The sequence below is a fragment of the Phaethon aethereus genome, assembly GCF_964289735.1.
Source record: "Phaethon aethereus genome assembly, chromosome: 2".
Lineage (NCBI taxonomy): Eukaryota > Metazoa > Chordata > Aves > Phaethontiformes > Phaethontidae > Phaethon > Phaethon aethereus.
In genome coordinates this window covers 66227179-66253223 of record NC_138582.1, presented here as the reverse complement: position 1 = coordinate 66253223, position 26045 = coordinate 66227179, and the positions used below count along the sequence as shown (strand labels likewise).

Below are 26045 nucleotides of genomic sequence, written 5' to 3'. Positions count from 1 at the left end.
GTAATCCTTCACTACTTTTTTATGTCTGGACTTGATATTTCATAATTTAGGACAAGAATTTGGCACTGCTAGATGAAATCTACAGAGAGTTCACAACTGTAGTGCTATAGTCAGTGTAAGAATGATTGTACCATCTGGCCTGAAACTTGAGTTACCTTTTTTTTTTTTTTTTGTAGTTCTACCTTTTCACTGAAGAAGTGGTTTACTGATCATTCCTGAATGTTTAGTTATGCTCTGTTTTGGAAAGTAAGACAGGACAAAGAAGAAGGACTGTGGATCATGAGACAAGAGATTTAAAACCAACTCCACTTGGTTCACTGTGACAAATGACATAACAAAAAAGCAATTCTTTCTAACTGATATAAGGTTTACTTCAGATGGTCACTATCATCACAGAAAAGAAAAAAAAATCACATGCAAAGGTCAGATTCTGTCACTATTATTCACATTAGGCACTACCTTAACTTAACATGCCTCATGAAAAACTGAAGTCAAAATAATCTGACACATTATGGCAAAATGCCCTTTATCTAACTCATACATCTATGAACAGACACTCCAATAATCACATTCATGCTTTTAACTTTATTTTTAATGACAATGTAGTGGACACAAATCTTTTATTCTTTTCCAGCAATTTTAAACTGTTCATAATTTATTTCTATCAGACAAACTATTCCTGACTTGTAGCAGTGAAGGACTATGCTAGATCCAAGTATCTATGTCTAATGTTTAGGAAAATACTTCTTACCACTCAGAATACTTATCTAAGAAATGCTTAAATTGAATAGATTGTACTTGTAGACCTAATAAAGTAGTGTTTCTCAGATTAACTAGAATGATGGTTATAAATGTTTAAATTATAACTTGGACATTCTTTCTACATTCTTCTGATCTGAAATGTTCAGCATAAAAGCAGTAAATATTGTCTGGTTGTTATTTTACTCACTCTTAAGTATTGATTTTATACTAAACATAAGGAAATTAAAACCTTAAGGTGAAACCAATGTTTTTTCTCAAGTTTACAGCCAAGTCATAGAAGGTTTGTTTAAAATATCATTCTTAATACATATTGACATTATAATATCTCTGTTAATGATCAAACACAAGGAAAATATAGGTGCACTTTACTACATATGCACATAAAAGAGTATTATACATGACTGTTTTAAAATGATAGGTTTTAAGTGCTGAGATATTAAACATTTAATAATTTGGCAATTTCTTTCAAAGACAACTATTAAAATTAAGGGAGAAGAAGCAAAATGTCAGCTCTGCTGACTTCATGCCTGGTCTGGCAGAGAAAGTGTATGTGGGGAATGAGGCCTAACCAATTTCTCCATTTTCCTGGACTAGATGAAGGCCAAATGTCTCCCACCATAAGACAGCTAAGTTCACAGCTGCCCAAGCTGAGGCCACCTGCAGGTAATAATTCTTGCTGGAATACCCCATGTCCCTTCTTGCACCCAACCCTCCCCAGCAAATGGCCCAGTTCAGATTTTACATTTGCCCGACGTACTTGTGAGCAGCCTCAGACAGAGGGATACCTCACCCAAGCTCTCTCAGTTGTGCAACTGGCTGTTCTACTGTACAAAGGTTGAAGTGGAAGAAGTTACGCAAAGCTTCGCTCTGTTCCCAGCTTAAGGTGAAGGGCCTGTGTCACAGTGCTCTGCAGAGCCCAAGGAAACAGAGGTGAGCAACGTGAACTACAGCTGTACCTCTTTACATCATATGGCAATTCAGAGCTATTACCAGGAGTCATATCAGCCAGCACATGTATCTCATTCAAATGAAGGATGCAGTATCTACCAACAACTATTCCTGCAAAAAGTGCTGTTTGAGATTAATATCCTTGACTAGTAAATCTAGGTATGAAATGGCACAGTTAGGCAAAACGGAATTTTGCATTTGGCTCTGCTGCTGACCAGCTCTGCTACTGGCATTGCAGAACAGTCTTTCTTAGGGACGCCGCTAGCAGCAGCAGGTTGTGCCAGCAGTAAGAGAAACGCTCTGTTTCTTCTCCCTGAAATACCAGAACACATTCCTGTACGCGTTCCCCCACTCGACTCCTAACGCATGTAGCTGCTCTATTTTTGAAGCGGAGTACTATCCGGCATTTCCATTGCCTTCTTTATGTCTTCTTCATGGCAGAATAAGTTAATTTTTAGTTTTGAAAAAGATGTCCTATATTAGAGGAAGACTAGCTGTTTGAGAAGCTGAGACTTTAGTTGCTGGGCCTTCCACAGTCTCCCCATCCAAGACTGAGTGAGCCTCATCCACGCGTGCGTGTCTGCACTGAGGGCCCAATATAATTTCAGTGGGAGGTTGGACATTTAAAAGGTAATTAAGCATGTAACATGCTTACAGAACCAGACTTCAATTTCTCTGTTCCTCGTTTCCTCTTTCTGTTACTATGGATTGAGATCTGAAATTATCTGGATAGTTTCTAAATCGGATAATATCACTTCTCTACCTCTGAAATACACTAAAAAAAATTAAAAGGGAAGATTAATAAATAAAAAATACTCAAGACAATTTCATAGATTCCACTGTCAAAGTCTATCACTTTTGTCCTTCAAAAGTCAAACCATTTATCTTGAGACCCTTACCAACAGAATAATCTTACTTCCCAATTTCTATCAAGTTTGTCACTGACCAGGATTTTTTTAACAAATGTGGGAATGCGCACGCACCTCCTCCCCAAGTGAACTCACTTTGCACGGGCAAGAAGTTAATTTTCATTTTGCACTTAAGACAGGGAGTTGTTCTCTCAGTTTGCTATGAAAGATGCAGAGAATTTTCCACAAAATTATGACTATTCTTTTTTTTTTCCCACTTCACAAAGAAATTTCAAGGAATTAGCTTATCTGTAGATTAGTTTATGAATTGCATTAATTAGTAACTGCATTCTTTGAAAAATATAACCAGCTCTTTAGCATCTGTACCAATCTTTGCTCTGTCCCAAATGATACTCAAAAAGGAACAAAGCATACTTTTACCAGTAACCTTGCTTCCACTGCAGGAGCATGAATGACAATTTGAAACCTCAGAACACTGATTGCAGTTGCTCAACAGCAGCAAAAAGAAAAACTGGTTGTATGGGTCAAAATTCCCAAACGACAAGTGATGTTTAAATATTTCATGTTTGCATATTAGTCTGACTAGTCAATAATTTAAGTTTCCCATAACACTACAGCCTTGACTGCACTGCGCTGTTGAGAAAAGTAAGGATGATGCAAGTAAAGATGAACCAGAACGCATCACGAGGCTCATCCATACTTCATCTTAACTGTGGTGAGGTCTCATTAACAATAAGTTAGATGCAAACTGAAAGCAATATTCTGAAGTAACTACATAGTGAATTGAACTAACATGCAAAAGCTGCTGCTGCAAAAACACAATGCATGAGTAAGTTGTCCACAGAAATTGATATTTAAAAATATATCACCTGACAGATCTTTGTTTGGGCTTAAACGTCTACAGGAAACTTTTGAATTTTAAGCAATTAAGTTTTCCCAGATAAAACACCCGGGAAGAAAAAGTTATATTTACTGGTTACATAAATTACAGTTTTAAACAATTATGAGATTTTATGTTTACTCTAAAAATCAACAAATACTTTTTTAAAGCTGCACTTATGAGAAATCTAAACTTACTACATAAGTACTATACAGTTTATTTACGCAAAATAATTGCCTAAACTCCTCCTGTAACAAAATCAAGAAGAAAATAATCCTAGAGGAGGAGAGAGTGTAAAGTGTGTTTAAAGATTCGTTTATTTGATCAGGGACCATAAATACTAATATCTCAGCTTCAATAACATATAATAGCGCAAGATTACTGCAGAGTGAAATTACAAATACAAAACTGTGATTTGGACTGCATACATCCACACAGGAGTGGGACCTTCCCACCTCTGCCTGCAAATACCCAGACCCAAGAACAATGAAAGAGAGATGGGGCAAAGTCTTGATGCAACACTCTAGCCAACTACTGATGCTCTTTCCTTCCTTAAGCAAAAGGAAGGGGTGGGATGGATATTGCAACTCTTATGAGTGTTTTCTATTGAGAAAAAAATACTGCAGAGGAGATGATGCTTACTTATTACCCTTCATTCATGGTTGTATCAAAAACCACAATCTAACTTTGAGATGACGGATGAATTACAGGTTAATTAATTAGCTTTTTTAAATGTGTACTTAGCACTATGGATAAATCTTACCCTGAAGATGATATAGTTCAAAATTCTAATAAAAGATGAAATCTGAGATATAAAAATGAACAATAAAATCACATACTTTACATTACAAAAACAATAAAATCTAACAGCTCTGTAACATCCCAGTCAATATAGCAATGCTATCTAATTTATAACTTCAGCAAGAAGGATCAAGAAAGCCCGAATAAATTCTTTCATAAAGTACTATAGCAAGAAACACTTGAGGAAGACAGTGGATAAATAGAAATTTAATTGATTAACTAAATAAATTAATAATAAATTATAGTTAAGAATTAAATTTTGGGGAATATCCTACAGATCTGCGAGGGCAGATGCAACATTTGCCAAAGAGCAAAACATCCTCGTGCCCCATCTGAGGGGCTCTGTGCGTCTCTGCATACAAGACGCAGAGCGGGCAGGCTGATGAGCAGTGACCAGGGTTGTACGGGGCTGGAAAGACTTCTGTCCATCTCCCACCTAGTATTGACACAAATACCTCCTGCAATCTCAGCGCTCCAGAGGAAGTACTCCCCGCCCCCCCCCCCCCCCCCCCCCCAATAACTAAATAAAGACTCGGGAGGTTTTAGCGTATCGTTTCCAACAGAACAGCCTTTGCTTCAAAGGGCACTCGGACCCCTCGCTTCCCGGCTGCACGCCGGCTCGGCCAGAGGCAAACTGGCTCCGATGCAGGGGCCGCGTAGGCTGCACTAACGCACCACTGTTCCTGGCTTCTTTGGGGGTGATTACTCCAGGCTAGCCCCTCAGCACTGCTGCTTTGAAGTTCACATGCTCCAACTTTAACAGCCCGGATTCAGCCTCCACTAGTGCAGTGCAAAGGGTTCCTAGATGGAGCTGATTTGTACCAAGGGTGGGAAGAGCTGACAGGCAGGTGCCTGCGGGCAGACTTGCCCCAAACTCTATCCACAAATGGCAATAACACTAACGCTAACACTAATGATCACCAAGGCATTCTCATGCTCAAAGTAGAGCCACAGTGCCAGTTCCTGAGGGAATACTCTGCTATTTTGTGTTTTTTTATACAGGGATTTGTACAGGTATTTTTGTACAGGAATTTCAATAACGCTGCTTTGTTTTTACACCCTGACTCAGATCTGAAATATAATCTCGTAATTTCTGGCTCATGTTGACTTTTTTAACGAAATATAAGCAGATACTACCTTCTGTCCTGTGCTTTATCTTGGAAGCTGTAGACACACCGTGATTCTGCAGCACTGCTGGTAACAGACACCGTGCACCCACACAGGTGTTCAGGGCAGTGTTACCACCGAGGAATCCTAGTCCTAATCTGATGGGCCATGTCATACCCTGTATCAGAAGATCAATCAAAAAGCCTGGGGAGTACAAGCAGAATTTGAATTCTAAGAAACTTCTGGGCTCCTAATTTTTGCTGCCATTTCACATAGGCACAAGGAGGGCACATTAGCATGTGTAACTATTCAGCGAGCTGCAGTCTCGAAATACCCCTTTTCTTCCTTACCCCTTAGTTTTATATCAAATTTGTGTTGGAAAAGTTCACAATAAATTAATTTTAGCTACTCAGTGAATGACAGTGATTTAACTAATACATTCTTCTCATGGTTACACAATCTAAAATAAATATATGGTTTCAGTTGTGTATTGCTGGGTACTAAAGATTAATTACATTATGAATTAATTAATAATTCCACAAAATCATTTGTTAAAATCAGCTAACAACATAACATATCAACCATTACCTAAGGTAATAACCAATTTTGGGCTGCAGGTGTTACAAAGTACAACAAATAGTTCATAGCAGAGATATTTAATTTAAAAAAAAATGAAATAAAGTGTTTGAAAAAACCTCCTGTCACTAAACTGCCATCCAGAGCTGTAGCCTGGAAGTCACTTACAGACACCATACAGCCATGATGCTGTTGGCACCTGGCTGTACTGAAAGTTAAAAACATGAGAATAAAGGGGTAAAAGGGATGTAAAAACGCAGCCAGAGCATGCCGCTGCTGAATGCGTGCCATTTCATAGTCATAATTTAAAGTGATCAGAAGGGGGGAAAAATGAAGCACAATAAAAATGGAAAATGTTAGATTAATGACACAGTCATTAAAATAAAAAAGGTGGAGTTATATGAGGAATGGATCTTATTTGAGTTATTGAAATTAAACAAGTTATTGTAACAATCATTTTAAAAATCACATTTTACTAAGCTCAAGGAAGGAAGACAAAAAAATAGAAGTCTTCATAGGAATATTTCAAATTGCCAGTGGCTTTAAAAAAATGATTTAAGATTTTCTCTTGTATCGTCTCTTTCAATTTTAGAATTTTAGTTGCCATATATTATAATAGTATTTTAGCTATAAAAGTAGTTTTCCACTCACTGTTCTCTTGCCTTTCAAGGAGAAAAACAGTTTTTCTTTCCTCTAAATGAGCACAATAAAATGGGTAAGCTGTCTGGAGAAAAAGAACCCAGACGAACTGGTGGTATAAAGCTTAACAGAAAAATGTGGTACAGAGGAGAGGTGATCTAAAGCATGTTTGCTGTATGCCATGCAATTTATTCTACTGGTCAGGTTAGAATAAGAGTTTCTTACTGCTGGATTATCGCTAGGTTTTGTTCAAAAACCCATTGTTACTGCTGTCTCTGATGCTGAATCTTAAAGAAAGAAGGGGAGAAAAATTTGCATGCAAAACTGTACCATAAAAATAGTAATTCTGTAACAAATATTAGTTAAACAGGGATTCTTAAAATCTGGGGCCGGATCCTGGTACTATTCCTTATAAACTGCTTGTACAAGGTCCATGCATATCGATATGTATTTTAGTAGACTAATTCTCAGCACTTCAGCAAGTATTCTTCCATCTTCTTGAAAACAGTCTGGAAATATCAATAGAACCATCAGTTATGAAAAAGTTGATATCAAGAGTCAGCTAAATGAAAAATAGAATAAAAATGCAAACTACGGATGCATTTAGAACCAAAGCTTCACAAGATTTCCCGTTCCCTAGTTGATGTAGGCAAACCAACAGATTGTCTTTCTGTCAGGCAAACCCTGATGGAGATAAATGTAAAGGCTGGAGTGCACGCCTAATTTTTACACACAAGCTGCAACCAGACCATGGATTTATGCTTCAAGGCAACCAGATTTCTCTGTCTGTACACTTAAACACTGCTGTTGCACTCAGTCCATCTTGTTCAAATGCCTTTAAAACCAAACATGGGTTCTGCCCCCTCCTCCACTCCTACTAATTATATACTTTTTTGTTTGAAGAAGCAAGCCCTTTATTACTCATAATTTCAGCTATCACTTGCTTAGGCATCTTCTGCAGATCAATAGCACATAGTTAAGTGGATGAAAAGGCTAAATGTGATTGTCATTTGCAAAGCAAGGTTGCGTGTGTGTGTCGTCCCTGTGCCCCCCCTGCTTTACAGCGCTGCGTTTGGGTTTCATTTTAGAATACTAAATTCCTGTTCCAGGTATACAGTAGCTGCACAGTCAAAGCCTTTTGTCTTAAATTAAATATCTGTCATTTTTTAAGGCCAGAATACTGGCATAGGTTATAATAAAAACTAGCACCCAACCTGCAATTTTACAGATTCCATTGCTGGTGGCCATACATCTTTGATGGCAAAACTACATTGGTTGTAGCGCCATAAAATCAATAAATATTAACCTTTTCTGACACTTTCTGCATGGATGCTTTATCAGTTGCTGTCAGGTGATACAACAGTCAGTGATGTACTGTATTTTTCAGCTCAGAATCCATACCAAACTAAGAAATCGATGCAGATTAACAAGCCTTTAAATACAAAAATTGGCAACAAAATTTTAGTTCTATAGTATGAAAACTAAACCAAATCATGATAGTACGGAATCATAAATTTATCACAGATGTTTCTAGCAACGTGTGAAATACAAATGTAGTATTTCTATGGCAAAATAAGTGTGCCTGAATGACACAAATGAAATAAATTCAGTTTTATATTTCATTACATATCTATTCCACCTTATAAAATTAAAAACCTACCCAATTAGACAAATCCTATCTCTCAATATCATTTCGAAAGTCACAGCTGTTACTTTGCTGAAACACATTCATAATAGTTCGATACACTTAAAACTCCCTTTCTAAATGATGTAAGCAAAAAAATAGAAGCTTACTAGAAAGTGAAAATATGCTATTTAAGTTATCTCCTACCTTGTATAACTGTAAGAATAATTGCATTTAGATTTAACCATCTTAGAAGCCCAAGGCTTTTAATTATTGGAAAACATCTTGGTCTGTACAATCTATACTGTAGCATGGTATAGGAGTTCAGCATAACAACATTCAGACTGATAACTTTAATTGGTTCTATTTCTCCCTATTCAGAACACTGCAATTTCTTCTACACAACACTGTACTTGTTTACTACAAGGTTAGAAACTATACTTATTTATATGCAATTGACATGAAATCTTTTATTAAAATATGAGTTAGACAACAGTCTTTCCAAAACAGTTCAGACTTCTTAAAACTACCACAATATCTTAAAAGGTTAGGATCCAGGTTCTAATAATTCTTCAAATATGGAATCTACTAGTAGATACTCGAACAACACTGCCAAGTGCTAATATGGGCCTATTTATATTCAGAAATTCTTGAAAAATAAGGACTATAATTTGGCTCCATTCCTCCTATATGGCCAAAGTCTATTAGAAATTATCTGTAATTTATAAATCTATTTTCATGTTTCTTTCTAATAATGCTGGTGGAGCACTGGTGTATGGGCAACAACTACCTTCTCCTGGAAATAAGAGATAATACCTGAAATACTGATGTAAATTAGTAAAACCTAAGAAAAAATACAGATAGGAATGTTCCGCCAGTATTTAGACATGTATGTTCAGTGAAGTCAGTGGCAGGTACACAACAGTATTTTGAAAAACAGAGAACTGCTTTGAAAAATGTAATGCAATGCTATGTTATGATAATGAAAGCTAAATTCAAATGCACAAAAAGCTTTATCAATATAAACTTTAAATTTCAAACTGAAGTACTATTTTATATTTGCCATCTATTTCTATAACTTCAGTACTTCTACATTAGCCAAGAAAGAGACCTACTTCTGCCAATCAATCAGCATTAGCAGCAATTAGATTGAAAATTCTACAATGATTTTCTTTAAAAAGTATTGGCAAAAATAACTTTAATTAGCTCAGTTTACCTATTAATGCTAATGTGAAAGGATCGACATTCATTTTGAAAATCCTAGCGGGGGCGGGGGGGGGGGGAAGAAGTTGTGAGTTTAACCAAAGACAAATCCTGCAAGTTGATAAAACTTAAACAAATTTTTTTTCTAAGGAATCTGAACATGTCATAATGAGGACATTAGATTAAAGCATTATTTGTGTGTATTACATGGCAGACTCACCACAGAAAGCAGGCACTGGCATTACAAAGTGGATGATCTTTAGGTCATGAGCCACTTTTGTGCACCTGCACAGCCACTTATCAAAACCTGCTGCATGCTTGGGACTGAGTTACCTTATTGTCGTGTTTAGCCCCAGCCGGCAACTAAGCACCACGCAGCCACTCACTCACTCCCCCTCCCGCAGTGGGACAGGGCAGAGAATTGGGAAAAAACTCGTGGGTTGAGATAAAAACAGTTTAATAGGACAGGAAGAGAGAAGGAAACAACAATGACAACAACAATAATAATACCGACAAAGGAACGTACAAGAACAAGTGATGCCCAATACAGCAATTGCTCACCGCCCGGTGATCAACAGCCCGTCCCCGAGCAGTGATTCCCGCCCTCGGCCAACTCCAGTTTATGTACTGGGCATGACGTTGTATGGTAGGGAATATACCTTTGGCCAGTCTGGTCAGTCCTGGCCGTGCCCCCTCCCAGCTCCCCGTGCACCCCCAGCCTCCTTGCCAGCAGGCCAGCACGAGAAGCTGGACTGTCCTCGACTACTTAGCGACAGCTCAAAACGTCAGCACGTTATCAACATTTTCTCAGCCCAAATCCAAACCATGGACTCACACTAGCTTCTGTGAAGAAGACCAACTCTATCCTGGCTGAAACCAGGACACTTATACAAAGCATCCCCCACAAATCAATCATTTTTTCCCATTTTTGGTGAGAAGATGGTAGCAAAATTAAAGTACTTTCAGAATGAGTCCTTTTTTCTCCATCAAAGTGTCATTAGTTCTCTCTAATTTCCCATGATCCTCAGGAGCCTTATGCTGATTATACCAACTCATCACCATTGGCTCTTTGTGTAACTGATTACCGGGCTAGTAACCCCAACCTGACCAAATCTTTCTGCAATTGGTGCCCCTCTTCCATTCTTCTCTCAGAAATGTTTTTTTATTGCACATCTGCCATCAGATACAGAAATAGCTTCATTTAATAAAAGTCAGCATTAGTGGGTATCTTCAATGCACTTGCAAAATCTGTTCTAATTTGAAACTAGTATTTTAAAATCTGAAACAATATTCAATTTTTGGTTAATTTTATAATTATAGATTTTGTTTTAAAATTGTTAATCTCAAGGCATTCAAAGAGATGTATTTAATCAATTGGCCACTTCCACAGCTCAAAGGTCTGCAGGAAACAGCAAGTGTGACAAACAGCCCTGCACAACTACAACAGAGAATAGAGGATTGCGTTCCCCTGCTGTCTTAGCCCTCCTGATCTATAATACAAGTAATGCTGTACTGAATTACAGAAAACAGAGATTTCATGATTTTCATACACTGATAAATCTCTGATTTTTCCTTGAGCAGGTGGAAGTAAGCACCAGCAGCTCAGCAAATTTTACTGACAATATTGACAGTGACTGAATTTGCTCAGAGGAAGGTGGATGACAAAAGAAAGGGGCAACAACAAATAACATAATTGGAACAGTAAGGATTTATAGATGAACCCTTAGCAGAATAGGCTAAATTGATTTGAAGTAGCTTTATCCAATGGGCATTTTGCAGTGGTGGCAGGCACTAATAAGTGAGGACTCCAAACATTTCACTGTTTTACCTTACTCATACATTCTAAAAACTATTGTAAAATAAATATTTTTTTCTAAGCGTGCAATTGGTTAAGAACTCCTAACTTCAAATTATTTAAATTCAGTTCTGAATTTCAGATATATATCCTGAATCTAAAATCAATGTTAAATTGAAAATGTTTGCCTAAAAACTTCCAATATCTCTTGAGATAACTAGATAATCAAGGTTTTATCTTTTTTGCTATCAAAAGATGCTTTCATTTCATGTTTCCTCTGGATACTATTACTTCAAAGTAGATCAATTCTTTTAAATCTTCTATAAACTGTGTTCTGAGACTCGTTATCTGCTATTACTTCCCAGACTTTGAATAAGAAGTACCATTTTGGCAAGGTATAAAAGAGGTAGGGCCATAGCTTAGCATGTAATATGGTAGTTATCTTAATGCCTTTTTTGTAAGTACATTATATATTATATTCCCCAATGCTATACAGCAACCAGCTCTCTCCTTTTGCTACACGACAATGACCATTAATGAAAAACTCTTCCAGCAACAATAATCTAAGTTTCTGAAATATTATTTAAACAGGGATTGTGACAAACAGTAACTGATTGTCTCCTTCAAATATCTGAGAAGTCCTCTTAACTACATTGCAGAACCCTGTCCAGCAATTTGCCCCGGATGTCGAACACCTCCTGTACTTCCCACAGCCCAGCCACTGGCAGCGCACCTATTTAAACCAGTAGTGCCTTTCATCCAGTCATGTAAAGGCTGAACCAGTGATTTGTATTATCTGAAGCCTGAAGTTTTCATTAATGCTCAGGTTCCTATGCATTTTATATGAAAATTGCACTCACTTTAAGGTCCCTTTTTACTGTCAGAGAATATTATATGAAATTCATAATGTAATGACTCAGAGAATGAAAACATCTGTATTAAATCTGCAGTGGTTTCTTTAGTACAAACCATTTCTTTGACATTAGATATTGATGAGCATGCACGCTTTCCAATAAATGCAAGCGCTGCATAAAAGACCTTAAATTCAGAAGACGTACTTTCTATCTTCCCATTTAGAAAAAGGGGTTCCCCACTAACTGGCCCGCTGGGAGTTAAGAGATATGATATCTGCCTCCATGGCTTTTTGACATGATACAAGAATTATAGACAGTCAGCATGCTATGTATTTATATGAGATATAGTTTCATATTACTCTCTTATATGTTCACCAAGAAAGTGAAGCAATCTTTCTTCTGCGAGACTTCTACCTATCTTAATTTCCTTTAGTGCAAACAGTTATAGACAAGCTCCTCTTTGAACTGATAATTTTTTAGAGGTCATTCAGCCCATAATTTCAGGTCCTAGTCACTATCCTGATGGTCCTTCTTAGGAAATTGGACCCAGTGGGAACGTTTTTTCCTTCTGCTTAGTCTATGGGTCAGCATTTTCCTTCCCTTGTACTTCTTAATTCCCTTAAGTGGCAATTATTTAAGGCACAGTTAGAGAAGGTGCAATCTACATTCATCCAATAAAACCTAAATATTAAAAAGGACAGAAAAATCCAGCATGGTTACTAAGGATATATGGGAGAGCATTTACCATTTGAAAGGTACCAAAGATCTGGTAAATGAAAAGATGGGAAAAATTATGAAGAACTATTGGAAGTAAAATAGAAATTAGAAGAAGTACAAAAGAACACGTGTTTCAGACAGACAAGGCATCCTACTTACAAAAGGTCAAGATCCAAGATGCCATGTCAAGAAATTAATGGAAAGTCGGTGCAGCATACACTGGATCAATGAAAGCAAACAAAAAGAAAGCTCCAAAGAAATTTTAAAAATCAGCATAGAATGCCAATGATTTGCGATTCATTGGAGCAGTTATTGCTGAGGGCTCTTCTCCTCACCCATAACCCAAAGCGGTAAAGCACTGAGTACACAACTAACACATGATTCAATCTTTCCATACCTAATGTTACCCACTTTTGTTTCAACAAATTTCTGATTCTGGAATTATTTGCTATTATTTATGCTATTTTGTGCACTAACCAAATTTTCTGTAACAAGCAAAAAATTCTTTTGTGTAATTTTTTAAAAAATTGAAAATTCAGACAATGACTTGAAAGCAAATCAAAGCAGGCTTACAAATGTTAATCATTTAAGTTATTTATCAAGAGCACATTCCTTTAGTGCAGGTTCTTGAAACGTTGGTAGCATCTCACAGGAAGAGAAAATTTAAAGTGTCCTCTAAATAATGTATAGCCTCAGTGAAAGAGGCCAAGAGGTGGTGGCATTATGTAGGCAAAATACACTCGGCCACGTGGTTATTCTGAAATATAGTGCTCCCAGGTCTTAGAAGTACTGTTAGTTCAAGACTTCAAATAATGCAGTAATTTGTTTATAATTGGGATAACATGGTGATTATATTTATTTTAATACTTATTTATAGGTGTTTGTTATATTTTATATAAATAAAATTACATAAATTATTTATAAGTTATAAATATTTGTTTATTTTAGATATTTATATAAGATAAATAGATATTACTTATAGAATGTTATGTTAAAATATAAATTATTTATAATTTATATATACTATATATCTCAAAATCACACATTTTTAAATCAACATTTTCATATTCTTCTTCAAGTTGGTCTTTAAAAAAAAAAAAGAAAAAAAAAAGTAAGAGCTTTATATTTCTTAGGACTCCAGCATAACTTCCCTGGGTGATCCACTAAGAGATCTACTCTTAGAAGAGCTTCTCCTAATAGGAAAACAACTGAAATTTTCAGAATAGAGGACAATCTCCACATAAAAGTATCCTAAATTATTCCTATACACTATACACCTTTATTTTTTACTCCTTCTGTAAGGTTCATCTCTTTTTTTTTTTTTTTTTTTTAAGTTTTCTTGATGAGCCTAATATCCTGGTTTTGGTGCTTGTCTCAGGATTTTACTATGTTGATATTTGAATACTAATATTTCCTTTTAATATTTATATTTATCACATACTATTATGCAGATATATTTTCTAGCAGAATTAATTATTTCTGTCTTTCTCGATGGCTGTCGTGTCTTAAGGGCTTTCTTCTAGTTCTGCACTTTAATATTTCAGCCTTACTTTAAAAGTTTTATGTTAGGATATCCTATTTTTAGCACCAAATAAGCAATATAATGCCTCATTCTTCATGAAGGATGTTTTATCTGTTAGTGTAATGAAATAATAGCTTGGAGTAAGATTAACTTCTTTTCATCAGTGAATGTGACATCCTTGCAGAGGCAACGGTGTTTGTGAACACCAGCAGGGATCCGGCATGTGGCTGCCACCGCAACGCAAGGAATTTGCGAAGCCGATGCCCATCCGAGGCTGTTTTGGGGGCAGATACAAGGTGTGCATTAGGGCTCAACAGAGAATTTCAAAACTGACGGGACGCTCTGTATCGGCCAGCGTGGCACAGCCCCCGCCAGGTCAGCTGAATGGTTCCACGCCATGGAAACCAGTACGCCACAGGGTGGAAGGACAAGGAAAGCAGGTACACGCCAGCACCCAAACCAAGTGTTTAGACATGGGCAAAGAGAGTCAAGCTGCTCAAGGAGTATCAGCTCAACCTACGAACAATTAGTCACGCTGTGACGAGCTGGGATAGTCCTTCAGGAAGGAACGATGACGGGTAGGAAATCCCCAGAGCAGTGGGCCGTGGGGAGAAAAGTACTGAACAGAATGCAAGTTTGTGACCCTGAATGCCATTTGTGCGACACACAACACAAAAAACACTTGCGCGACAGCCCTGCAGCTTGGTGCCAACTATCTGATGGAAAAATAGAGCACAGCATGACAGGCATTATACCTCTACTGATCAGAGGTGTTAGGAGGTGGTCCAGACTTTGCTAGAGGTGATATTTTCCTTTAAAGCTACATTCTGAACATTTTTTCTTTAGTGAAATTCATAGCCTTCACTTTTATCTGAGGATATCATGCACTTATAGAGTATAACTAATATTAATAGCGGTGGGTTTTGCATATGTTGTGGTTTAGCCCCAGCTGGCAACTAAGCCCCACGCAGCCACTCACTCACTCCCCCTCCCGCAGTGGGACGGGGGAGAGAATTAGGAAAAAAAAACCTCATGGGTTGAGATAAACACGGTTTAATAGGACAGAAAGAAAGAAGGAAACAACAATGATAATACCAGCAAAAGAACGTACAAGAACAAATGATGCCCAATACAGCAATTGCTCACCACCCGGCGATCGACAGCCCCTCCCCGAGCAGCAATTTCCACCCCCCGGCCAACTCCAGTTTATGTACGGGGCATGACGTTGTGTGGTAGGGAATATCCCTTTGGCCAGCCTGGGTCAGCTGTCCCGGCTGTGTCCCCTCCCAGCATCCGTGCACCCCCAGGCTGCTCGCTGGCAGGCCAGCACGAGAAGCTGGACTGTCCTTGTCCTTCCCAAAACATCAGCACATTATCAACAGTTTCTCATCCCAAATCCAAAACACAGTCTCACACTGGCTTCTGTGAAGAAAACCAGCTCTATCCTGGCTGAAACCAGGACAGCATATTAGATGTAATAGTTGCATCAAAATATTTCAAAACCTTCTTCCATGTCACTCAGCAGCGATATATGCTGACTGTTCAGGAAAAGAAACGAAGGGCTATGAAAGGAGTCCCTAAACTCTTCAACAACAGCAGCAAAAGCTACCTATTACAAAAAAAAAAAATCCAAAAACTTTCACAACCTCATTTTTTTTAATTCACTTTACTTGCTACCTGGAAAGAACCAACTCTACTGTCATGACCACCCAGACAAAGATACTGGCTATGGAAGCTGTGATACGCAGAGCTTTTTATAGCTGTAAAAATAATCAAATGACTTGGGTTTTCGGTTTTTTTAAACAGAGATTAATTTTTCCTGAAACACAATAATACATAATCTACATAGTTTACAAGGAACCTAGCTTTTTCTTTTACAAACAGAAAATCATTTATACTAGGTTTTTATTTCAAGCACACAATAAAATTATTATTCTTCACAAAAGAGGAAAGGGAGTGTCTGCCAATCAACATGACATGCTATTGAAAGACTGGCACTAATAGCTATGACAAGAGCAAACCTGTTTGAAGCAGAGCTGCTGCTGCCTTTTTTTTTTTTTTAGTATACCAGCCATCAAAAATAATGTTTTATCTGACTAGAAACCCAAGCAATATTCTGCTACTGTAAAAGCTTCTACCTGATTTGCCTATATCTAGCAATGACAGATTTTTAATATTGTTTCAAATTACAGCATTTAAAGTATTTTATTTAAACCATAAGAAAGTCTAAGCAAAAAATTAAATATGCTTGCTGACAAAACTGGGTATCCATTCTTTGGGGTTTTACTTAAGATATGTGTTACAAGTTTGCTCATTTACTCAACTAACTTGCATTTCCATTATTTTATTAATAAATAGCATTCATTAATTTTATATTTTTCTAGTTTGATGAATTCAGAGCATATCAGAGTAAACAGGTTTTATTATTTAATTTTTCCTAGTTTTTTCAACTTTATATTTTCTACTAAAGGGTCAGAAAATGCAAAAGAAAGGACAAGAAAAAAAAGACAAATTTAGAAGTAGAAAAGCACTAGGATACTAGTATAATTGCTATATTATCAGGTTATGTGTGTCCAATTCACATTCTGAATAAGTCTGCAGTTTCCACTTGGTAATACAGTTATACCTTGATAAAATCACATAATAGATCACACTATAACTTTTAGCAATCAATTTTTTCTCTTAATAATTTGATAAATGTAGCTGTCAAGTGGGATAAAGATCACAATTTTATTTGGGATTAACTATTTGAACTTTCAGAATTCCATTCATGAATATTGCAACTGTTACAACTGATAGGATCACAATTTTGTCCCTTGTTGATGATGTAATCATTTTGCAGGTTGCTGGTACAGCCTTGTTTCTCAAAAGCTAAAGAAACTGAAAGAGAAACATGTGGAGAGCACAGCCTTTTGAAAAGTGCACTTAAAGTTTGGAAGAATATTTTTCAAACATGCATAAAAGAGACCTTGCAGTAAACTTCTCTCATTTTCACTGCTCTCTGGTAAGAACTAAAACATCCACTAACTCTGTTCCCCTAATCTAAAAAAGAAAAGAGTAGGATGTAGGCTCGGCTTAGTGAACACATGATTAATTGAACTGTCTTTTGATCGATTTCAGATCTCAGGAGCCAATAACGCAGTAAGGGAACTGCCAACCAAAAAAAGCAGACTTTAATAAGGATCCTTCAAACACCTTAAATAAATAAATAAATGTATATTCTGATGTATTTTATTAAGGATTTCACAACATACCAGAAATAAACTTATTTTAGGCAAGAATATGTCTACTTGAGCACAGATACTTCAGGCTCAAAGAGAGTAAGAATTTAGCACTGATGATGGGAACCTCATCTCTGTAAGAAAGAACACTTTGGGGGACTTGGGTGTCTCCTCAGCCGTCCCCTTGCTATCGCAAGACCTAAGCACTTTAGATTCACAAACACAACCCCTACCAACAGGCTGTAGATTAACACTGTTTTAAGATTTAAGAGCAGAAAGGACTATTAGATAATAGTCTGACTTCTGGTATATCAAAGCCCCTTAAATTACACTTAATTAGTTTGCAGTGAACCCAGCAACCCTGGGCCCTCCTAAAACCTATCTTCCAGAAAGACATCCAGTCTTCTCAAGGCTCAAGGGAATGGAACAGGGATAATTTCTTCTGCTAGTTGCTGCCAGAACTCAATCGACCTCATATTTAAGTGTTTGCACCTTGTTTCTCATTTCAATTTGTCTGACTATGCTTTCAGTAACTGATTTTTCTTAGGCTTTTCTCAACTAGATTAAGAGTAGTTCATGTCTGATATTTTCTCCCTGTGAAGCAACTCGTACACTATAATCAAGTACCTATCTATCATTTTGGTCATGAATTATGTAACTCTTCAGGAGTGTTCAATCACTATGTAGGCAGCCAACTGCCAAAACACGATCGTCACGATCTTTGTTCTTTGGTTGCCCAACCCCAGAGGCACCCATAATTTTCATGGAGACAGAGGCACACAAAGCTGTACTTCCAAGCATTCCCTAAAACACGTCTGCGCAGCAAGGGGAAGCGGCTCATGCTTTTAGTTCTGTCAGGTTCCATAAGAGTAAGTGATCTTCCTACTCACAGGGCCCAGGGTGGCAGACTCTCTCAGAGCACGCTGGATAACTTGAGTGCTTCACAAGCACAGTATCACTTTCAAAGAAAAAACGGACTTACCAAAGAGTATGATGAATTGATCTGCCTTCCTTGATTTTTTTTTTTTAAAGAAAAGACTTCTAAAAAAGATTTTGTATGACTGCTAATTCTAAATTAAATAGAACACCTCTAAATTTTCTGTTCCATATCTTAAGCAGTTCCCTAACCACATAGCTGACTGTTGTGAAGCCATTTTCAAGCAAAAGCTTTGTGCTTTGAACTATGTAGGCATTGCATCTATTTTGCACATGGGGAAACTCGGACAGAGAGCAAGCCCACTGTATCAGTAGCTCAGTGAAAAACTGAGTTATTCTGATTTCCTAGAGTAGCACTTATTCTTGGAGATCATGTTCACTTCTAACAGTTCAGCACAGAAATGATACAGAAAAAAAGAGTATCATCGCATAGTTTTCAATATGATCATGAAAAAAAAAATGAGCAAACTGCTCCTCTTCTCTCTCAAGCATTTTGACTAATGGCCAGTTTAGCATCCATGTAAGACTACTATGCACACAATGACATGCCATGGTCTCTGAAGCTATTGGAATAATGGAGATATCAAGCCATAGATATTACGCTCTTCGGATATAAATAATGCATCATAATAGCATCACAATGTTTATAAGACCAAAGCTCCTAAACAATGAACAGTTATTTCAAACTGAACTTATTCCTACCAAGTGATGCTGCTCCAAAGCAGACAAAGCACTGAGAAAGACAGCTGGACTACTGATCCACAGGTATGGGCCCTTCCTCTGCCTAACTTGTCAAAGTATTCAGGCTCGGTTCAACTCAGTATTGAGATGTAGCATCGGTTGGAAGAAAAAACATATGCAAGAAACTTGTAGATGTAATGCACACATGAATCAATCCAAAGATTTCTTCAGTTTACTCTGAGACTCGCCATACAGACAAGTCCACAGTGAGCAATTTAGAAAAATTTTCTCATTTAAAAAAAAAATCATCAAAATGACAGTCATTGACATATGACAATTCATTCACTTATTGTATTAATTTTGCATTTGTAATGACAAATTTTCAGATTTGTGCATTGATAAAACAAGAATAATATTAACAGTTTCCATTAGAATGAAATTTCCATGACTAAAACATTAACTGCAGGGCTCCTGAGCTTACTAGTAAGCCCACTTCTGTTCTAGAACAGCTGTAAAATCTATCAGTGTCTTAAATGTGACTTTTTAAAAGAAAAGTTAATATTGTGAATAAATCAGCAATCATGGGATTTCTGGTATTTTTTTTAAACAAAATTTGAATTTCAAAATGAACTTGAGAAAATGGGCCAGAGAATATCAAGAAGCAGGCATAAAGCCCTCATAGAACAACACACAATGGCGTTTCAAAATGGATGCAATTATTTGTGTAAAAATTAGAGGTTAAATTTGTAAATTGGTATTTGAAGTGTAATCTAGTAAACTCAAGCCATAATTTTATGTATATGCAACAGATGCACATATCTGTTGGTTTGTGTGCATTAAAGGTCTGCTGTTCAAATGCAGTACATTTTTTAAATTAAATACAGAAGACTTCTCTAGATTCTTATTGTTTTAAAACATATAATGTTACTTTGTAAGGTTTATAAGGGATATAGTTATATAGTTAAACATCGCCCTCTGTGACAGTGTCTACAGCAAAAAGGGAAAAGAAAGTTTGAAGACTTGGCTTTGTGGCATTTCCATATATCATTTCTTCACATTATACAGTATTTCAAAGATACAGAATAGAAAGTGCTACTATCTATCAATTACAGTATCTTCCTTACTCGTGTAGAAGCTAACTTGTTCTGCATTCCACCTTCTGCAACCTCTCCTTTAGAAATGCAGCTTCTTTAAGCTCTTTACTGCCATTGACCTCATAAAGCAGTACATTAGTTGCCAAAGATAGCTAAACAGAAAATGGTATTAGAACATTATATTATCAAAAATGTTAACTTTGAATTAGAAATCCAAGTGATAATCTTAATTTTTCTTGGAGGGTTGTGGTGAGGAGTTTCTGACTGGTCCAGCAAAGTGGCTGGAGTTGGTGTTTGTCTCATGGTGTGTTGCCATGAGACTTATTCTATTTCTATTCTGCTCAAAGAAGCAAAGGGGCTGGCTTTACTGTTACAAAGCAATATTAGAACACAAAGACAGACAACTATGTTTAAGTTTAAAAAAAACGATGTTGTATGACACTTTCATACTCCTATCATCCTAAAGAGTTCTACGTCATGTTGTGCATTCTCTGTGTGTGCAGCCAATGACCGATAAGTAATCAGTGACTGCGAAGCAGACACAGAACAAATCTTATTTTGATAAGGGATGTTAGCTAGGGCACAGGAGTTATCCCCTCAGTCCTCTAAAAAAATCTTCTCTAAAACCTTTAACTCCCAGATGTCCAGCAGTCAGAAATGGATTGAAAAGAATAAAATGAAAACTTCTTTAATTTAACTGTGATGTGAATGCACAATTATCACCTAGGTCCCACTTCGATAGTGTTTCTTCCTGAAAGAAAAATACAGTATCACCCTTTCCGCAGTTATGCAAACAATATTTCAACATGCTTTTGTTGTATACCAGTTCTAGGCCAGCCTGGCAATAATTAGGTGACAACCAGTCCTTGTACAGTACAAACATTGCCTGTTTAGTGCAAGGGGATTTCTCCAGTATAAGAATGCATGTATAAAAAGTAGACATCATTAGTATACAATATGTTGATGAGAGGTTTCCTACGCTGCCAAAGACAGGCAAGCTGAATAGTTTTAACCACAGCAAGCTCCAACGAGTAACTCATTTACCTAGATATGGTCTTGAAGAAGTAATGTGAAAACTTACACAGATTTAGTAATTTTGGAAAAATATTAGTGATTCTACCAGTGTCATATGTATCCGTGTTATGGCTGTACATCTGTCTATTCAAGGCATTTTAATTTTCTTATTAATTTAAGTGGGATTACTGTAGTGAATCACAGAATCACTAAGGTTGGAAAGGACCTTCAAGACCATCAAGTCCAACCGTTAATCCAGCACCACTGTGTCCCCTAAACCATGTCCTGAAGCGCCACATCCACAGGTTTTTTGAACACTTCCAGAGATGGTGACTCCACCACCTCCCTGGGCAGCCTCTTCCAATGCTTGACCACTCTCTCGGTGAAGAAATTTTTCCTAATATCCAATCTAAACCTCCCCTGGCGCAACTTGAGGTCATTTCCTCTCATCCTATCACTAGTTACTTGGGAGAAGAGGCCAACACCCACCTCACCACAACCCCCTTTCAGGTAGTTGTAGAGAGCGATAAGGTCTCCCCTCAGCCTCCTCTTCTCCAGACTGAACAACCCCAGTTCCCTCAGATGCTCCTCATAAGACTTGTGCTCCAGACCCCTCACCAGCTTCGTTGCCCTTCTTTGGACATGCTCCAGCACCTCAGCATCCTTCTTGTAGTGAGGGGCCCAAAACTGAACACAGGATTTGAGCTGCGGCCTCACCAGTGCCGAATCCAGGGGCACAATCACTTCCCTTCTCCTGCTGGCCACACTATTCCTGATACAGGCCAGGATGCTGTTGGCCTTCTTGGCCACCTGGGCACACTGCCGGCTCATGTTCAGCCGGCTGTCAACCAGCACCCCCAGGTCCCTTTCCACCAGGCAGCTCTCCAGCCACTCCTCCCCAAGCCTGTAGCGTTGCATGGGGTTGTTGTGACCCAAGTGCAGGACCCGGCACTTGGCCTTATTAAACCTCATACACTTGACCTCTGCCCATCGATCCAGCCTGTCCAGATCCCTCTGCAGAGCCCTCCTACCCTCCAGCAGATCAACACTCCCATCCAACTTGGTGTTGCCAGCTAACTTACTGAGGGAGCACTCGATCCCCTCATCCAGATCATCAATAACGATACCGAACAAGACCGGCCCCAAAAGTGAGCCCGGGGGAACACCGCTTGTAACTGGCTGCCACCTGGATTTAGCTCTGTTCACCACAACTCTCTGGGCTCGGCCATCCAGCCAGTTCTTTACCCAGCGAAGAGTACACCTGTCTAAGCCACGAGCCACCAGTTTCTCCAGGGGAATGGTGTGGGAGACGCTGTCAAAGGCTTTACTAAAGTCCAGGTAGACAACATCCACAGCCTTTCCCTCATCCACTAGGTGGGTCCAACAGTGTCTGGATTTAAGCACTGAGTTGAATATTCATTCACTTTAGTGAGAACTATGGTGAAATGTGATCAGTTTTCTGACCTATTTTGAAATTGGTATTCTGCCAACTAGCATTTTGTTTGCACATCCAGATATTATCCACCATATGCTGACATGACATGATGATTGGTTCCAAAATGAAGTGGAATTCTTGGCAAATAGAAATAGATGGTACAAATAATACACTGCCTCTAGTCAGGAAAGCAAGCAGTCATTCTGAGAAGACTGAGAGGTTTTAAAATAACTTGAGTGTACACACTGCACAGAGCTGAACAAAAGGTCTCTAGATCATGTTTGTTTACAGGTATGAGCGTCTCAAAAAATTATGAGATCAATTCCTTACAGAAGTAGATTCAAATCTGACACAGCAGTACTAATAGTTGGACCTCAATAGAAGATTAATTTGCATCTTAGGGAGAATTTGGCCCACATAAGCTGCTTCCTCCTCTGGATTCCCCAACTCTTTCTTCTTGCCATCTGTTCTTTTTTCCCACTGCTCTGACTTGTCTTCCCGCCCAGTGATGTCTAAGTTATCTACCTCTCCTGAGTTAAGATCACATTCCATTCAAGCTCCAGCCTCATTTTGTATTATTTCTCCTAACCTCTTGCCATTAAACTCTTATTTTTCTCATAACTTGATGCTCCCATTAAACTTCTGCCTTCTATTCTGAACTATAGAATCTCTAAAAAAAATAATCTTGCTCCTACACAGGAAACACCCCAAGTTTTTTCTTTTAATTCCTGTTTCCAAAGCAATGTTTTTGTTTTGCATTCCTCCAGTGACTTCCATGTGTGTGCTCTTTAACACAAAGCCTCAAAACATACATGTAAGTTATTGATTGATCTCTGCCATTTTATCTTTTAATGTTGAACACTGTCTGCTTTTTTGTAATGAAATCTTAGAATTTTTAAAGCAGTACATTTATTTGCCACTGTATTTCTTAAGGGAATTTGTTTTTTCTGTTCTTGGAGGAATAGGGTGGGCAAAGGGACTTAATACAAATATAAAAAAAAAAAATTCTCCATAAACCTACAACTAGATTTCAAATTGAGGCATCTAGATAGTACACACTTCTGATGTTTATGTATCAAACTGCAAGCTTTGCTTGTGAAACATGAACGGATTTCAGTGCTTAATGCATAACCTTCACCGCTTGTGAAAACTTGAAGAGGACTAAGCCCATTTTAAAATCATGTTCTTCAGAATAAATGATAATAACATAACAGCTAGCTTTCTTATTGCAATCATTTAAGCATGCTTATATGGAAAAGAGAAGAATTTGTAAGCAAAGAGAAGAATGACCTTACCAGCATGCAAGTATGCCAGATCAGGATTTTCAATGTCTGGGTGTAGTTCTTTCAAGTGGTTACGAAACTCCACAGGGATATTGGTTCCATAGTCACATTTAGGACAGTTATACATTTTTACTCCTTCATGCTTTCCTGTATGTAAAATGTGTTTACGAATATTTTCAGCACAGTTAGACCTAAAAAGCAATAAAAAAAAGAAATAAGTTATATAGCAATTTATTCTGTACTAGTCATTCAAATAAAACCTAGTGTTATAACAGAAAATGAGTAGTTATTACTCATTTTTCACTATCTGCCCAATTTTTGCATCCTCTTAGGTTTTGCTTAATGGTGTCCCTTGCATGAAGGCTCCCAAAACTGTTTCAGGTTAACTGTGCAATACATCTGAATCAGAAGCATTTAAAAATGAACAACTTTTTATGTTTTGCAAAAGTCTTATGATTTTTGCTTTTCTTTATGGTAGTCAGTGATGGACGGAAGTTAAGCAAAAGTCTTTAACCGAGCAAAACTAAAAGGCACAGATGCCTATAACATTCCCATAACCCTTTCCTACACAGCTCCTAGATTCCATAGGAGTTGCTGTGAATGATTTTTGTAAGGATATTCCACCAGCTCCCATCTTACCTTAAGAACTGTTCCTAGAAAAAGAGAACTGAGTTACTCAAATGTATACCTTTCTGAAAATACACAGATTCTGATTTATATCTTCAACACAGCTTTTGTGGAAGCCGTGGAGTTTTCATGCATAAAGGTTAGAATACGTATACAATTAGTTTTATGGATCTCAAAGAAAAGTTTCTAATAACATTTCTGAAAAAAAAAGAGAATAGAAAAAGATCTTACATTTCTTTTATCCACAGAGATCCATGATCTGACAGTAATTTTTAATTTCCAGTCCTTAAAATTTTGCAGTCTCATTCCAAAATTATTTTGCATTAGAATTTCCTACTTATTCAAAGTCTATGATGAATTCCATATAAAATATACTGCTTCATTTAATTCAATCAGAAATAACCATTATATTTGTTCTTGAATCAAAATAATGGCCTGTGTACAAATTTTTCTAGACTTTCTTAGTACTGTAAACTATTAATATTTGTCCAACTAAGAACAGTTAACTCAGTTTAACTGAAAAAAGTACAAATGCTCAAGTGACCTATATAAAAATATAGTACTTCAGAAATATTCAAAAAAGACGACAGTAGTATTTTGAGCAACTGATTGTTTACACATGACTGTTAAAACACCACGGTAACAGGCACCTTAAAAAAGGACCCCCAAAATAAACTGGAAGTAGCAGCTTGATGTTCTGTTGGAGTGCTTGTCTCTCCCTTGGAGATGGTCATAGTAAAGCTGATATCTGCCTTACGGTGCTGCCAAAGCTCACCCTCTGTCATGTCCATCTGCTATATACCAGTATAATGATCAGACTCCTGAGAATGTCAGAGAAGACACTTATGTTCACGCAAAAATATGGGAAATATTGGTCCTCAGCATCTTTCAGGATTCAGCCCTAAAAAAATTACAATTCTCATAAATGTTAAAATGAAACATGTATTTTATAGAAAAAAAAAAGCATAGTGTACACTGCAATGAAAGCAGGAGACAATCTGGTAACCTTCTATCATGGGTTATACTTTAAAGGGCAGTGGATTAAAGCAGAGCATACAAATCTGAAATAAAATATCTGTGTCCTTTTAGCTCAGCTCTCATACTATAAGGAAAGATATAAAACTTTTTACTTTGAAATATTTCTGTGAAATATATAAAGGGTCTGTGGAAACCTATGTAAGAGTTGTGAAGAAAACCCAGCCTGTTCAAGTCATAAAAGGCCAGTTTTATCTCCTTTGATTTGTGAATTTGCTCCAAACACTTTAAATGGAGCAATCCCAAAGTCTCATTTATTCAGTCATCAGTAAAAATCTGTAACTAAACATGCCAACATACTGATAAATTCATCATGGGAAATAAATTTATTTTTTTCTATGTGACACGGCCAGAAAGGCTTAATCAGAAATGAGGAATATGAGATCACACGGCATTACAAATGGCCTCTCGTATTAGGTTGC

At 37.4% G+C, this 26045-nt stretch overlaps 1 protein-coding gene across 1 annotated transcript in view; it reads right to left on the bottom strand.

Moving 5' to 3' along the window:
- ZNF407 (zinc finger protein 407) overlaps positions 1-26045 on the bottom strand; it is a gene marked incomplete at its 3' end in the record, with an annotated part of 323010 nt that overhangs the window by 77983 nt on the left and 218982 nt on the right. Inside the window, exon 7 of the mRNA XM_081996778.1 lies at positions 23974-24152. Within this exon, the coding sequence (XP_081852904.1) occupies positions 23974-24152 (179 nt within the window). The remainder of the gene's footprint in view (positions 1-23973; positions 24153-26045) is intronic.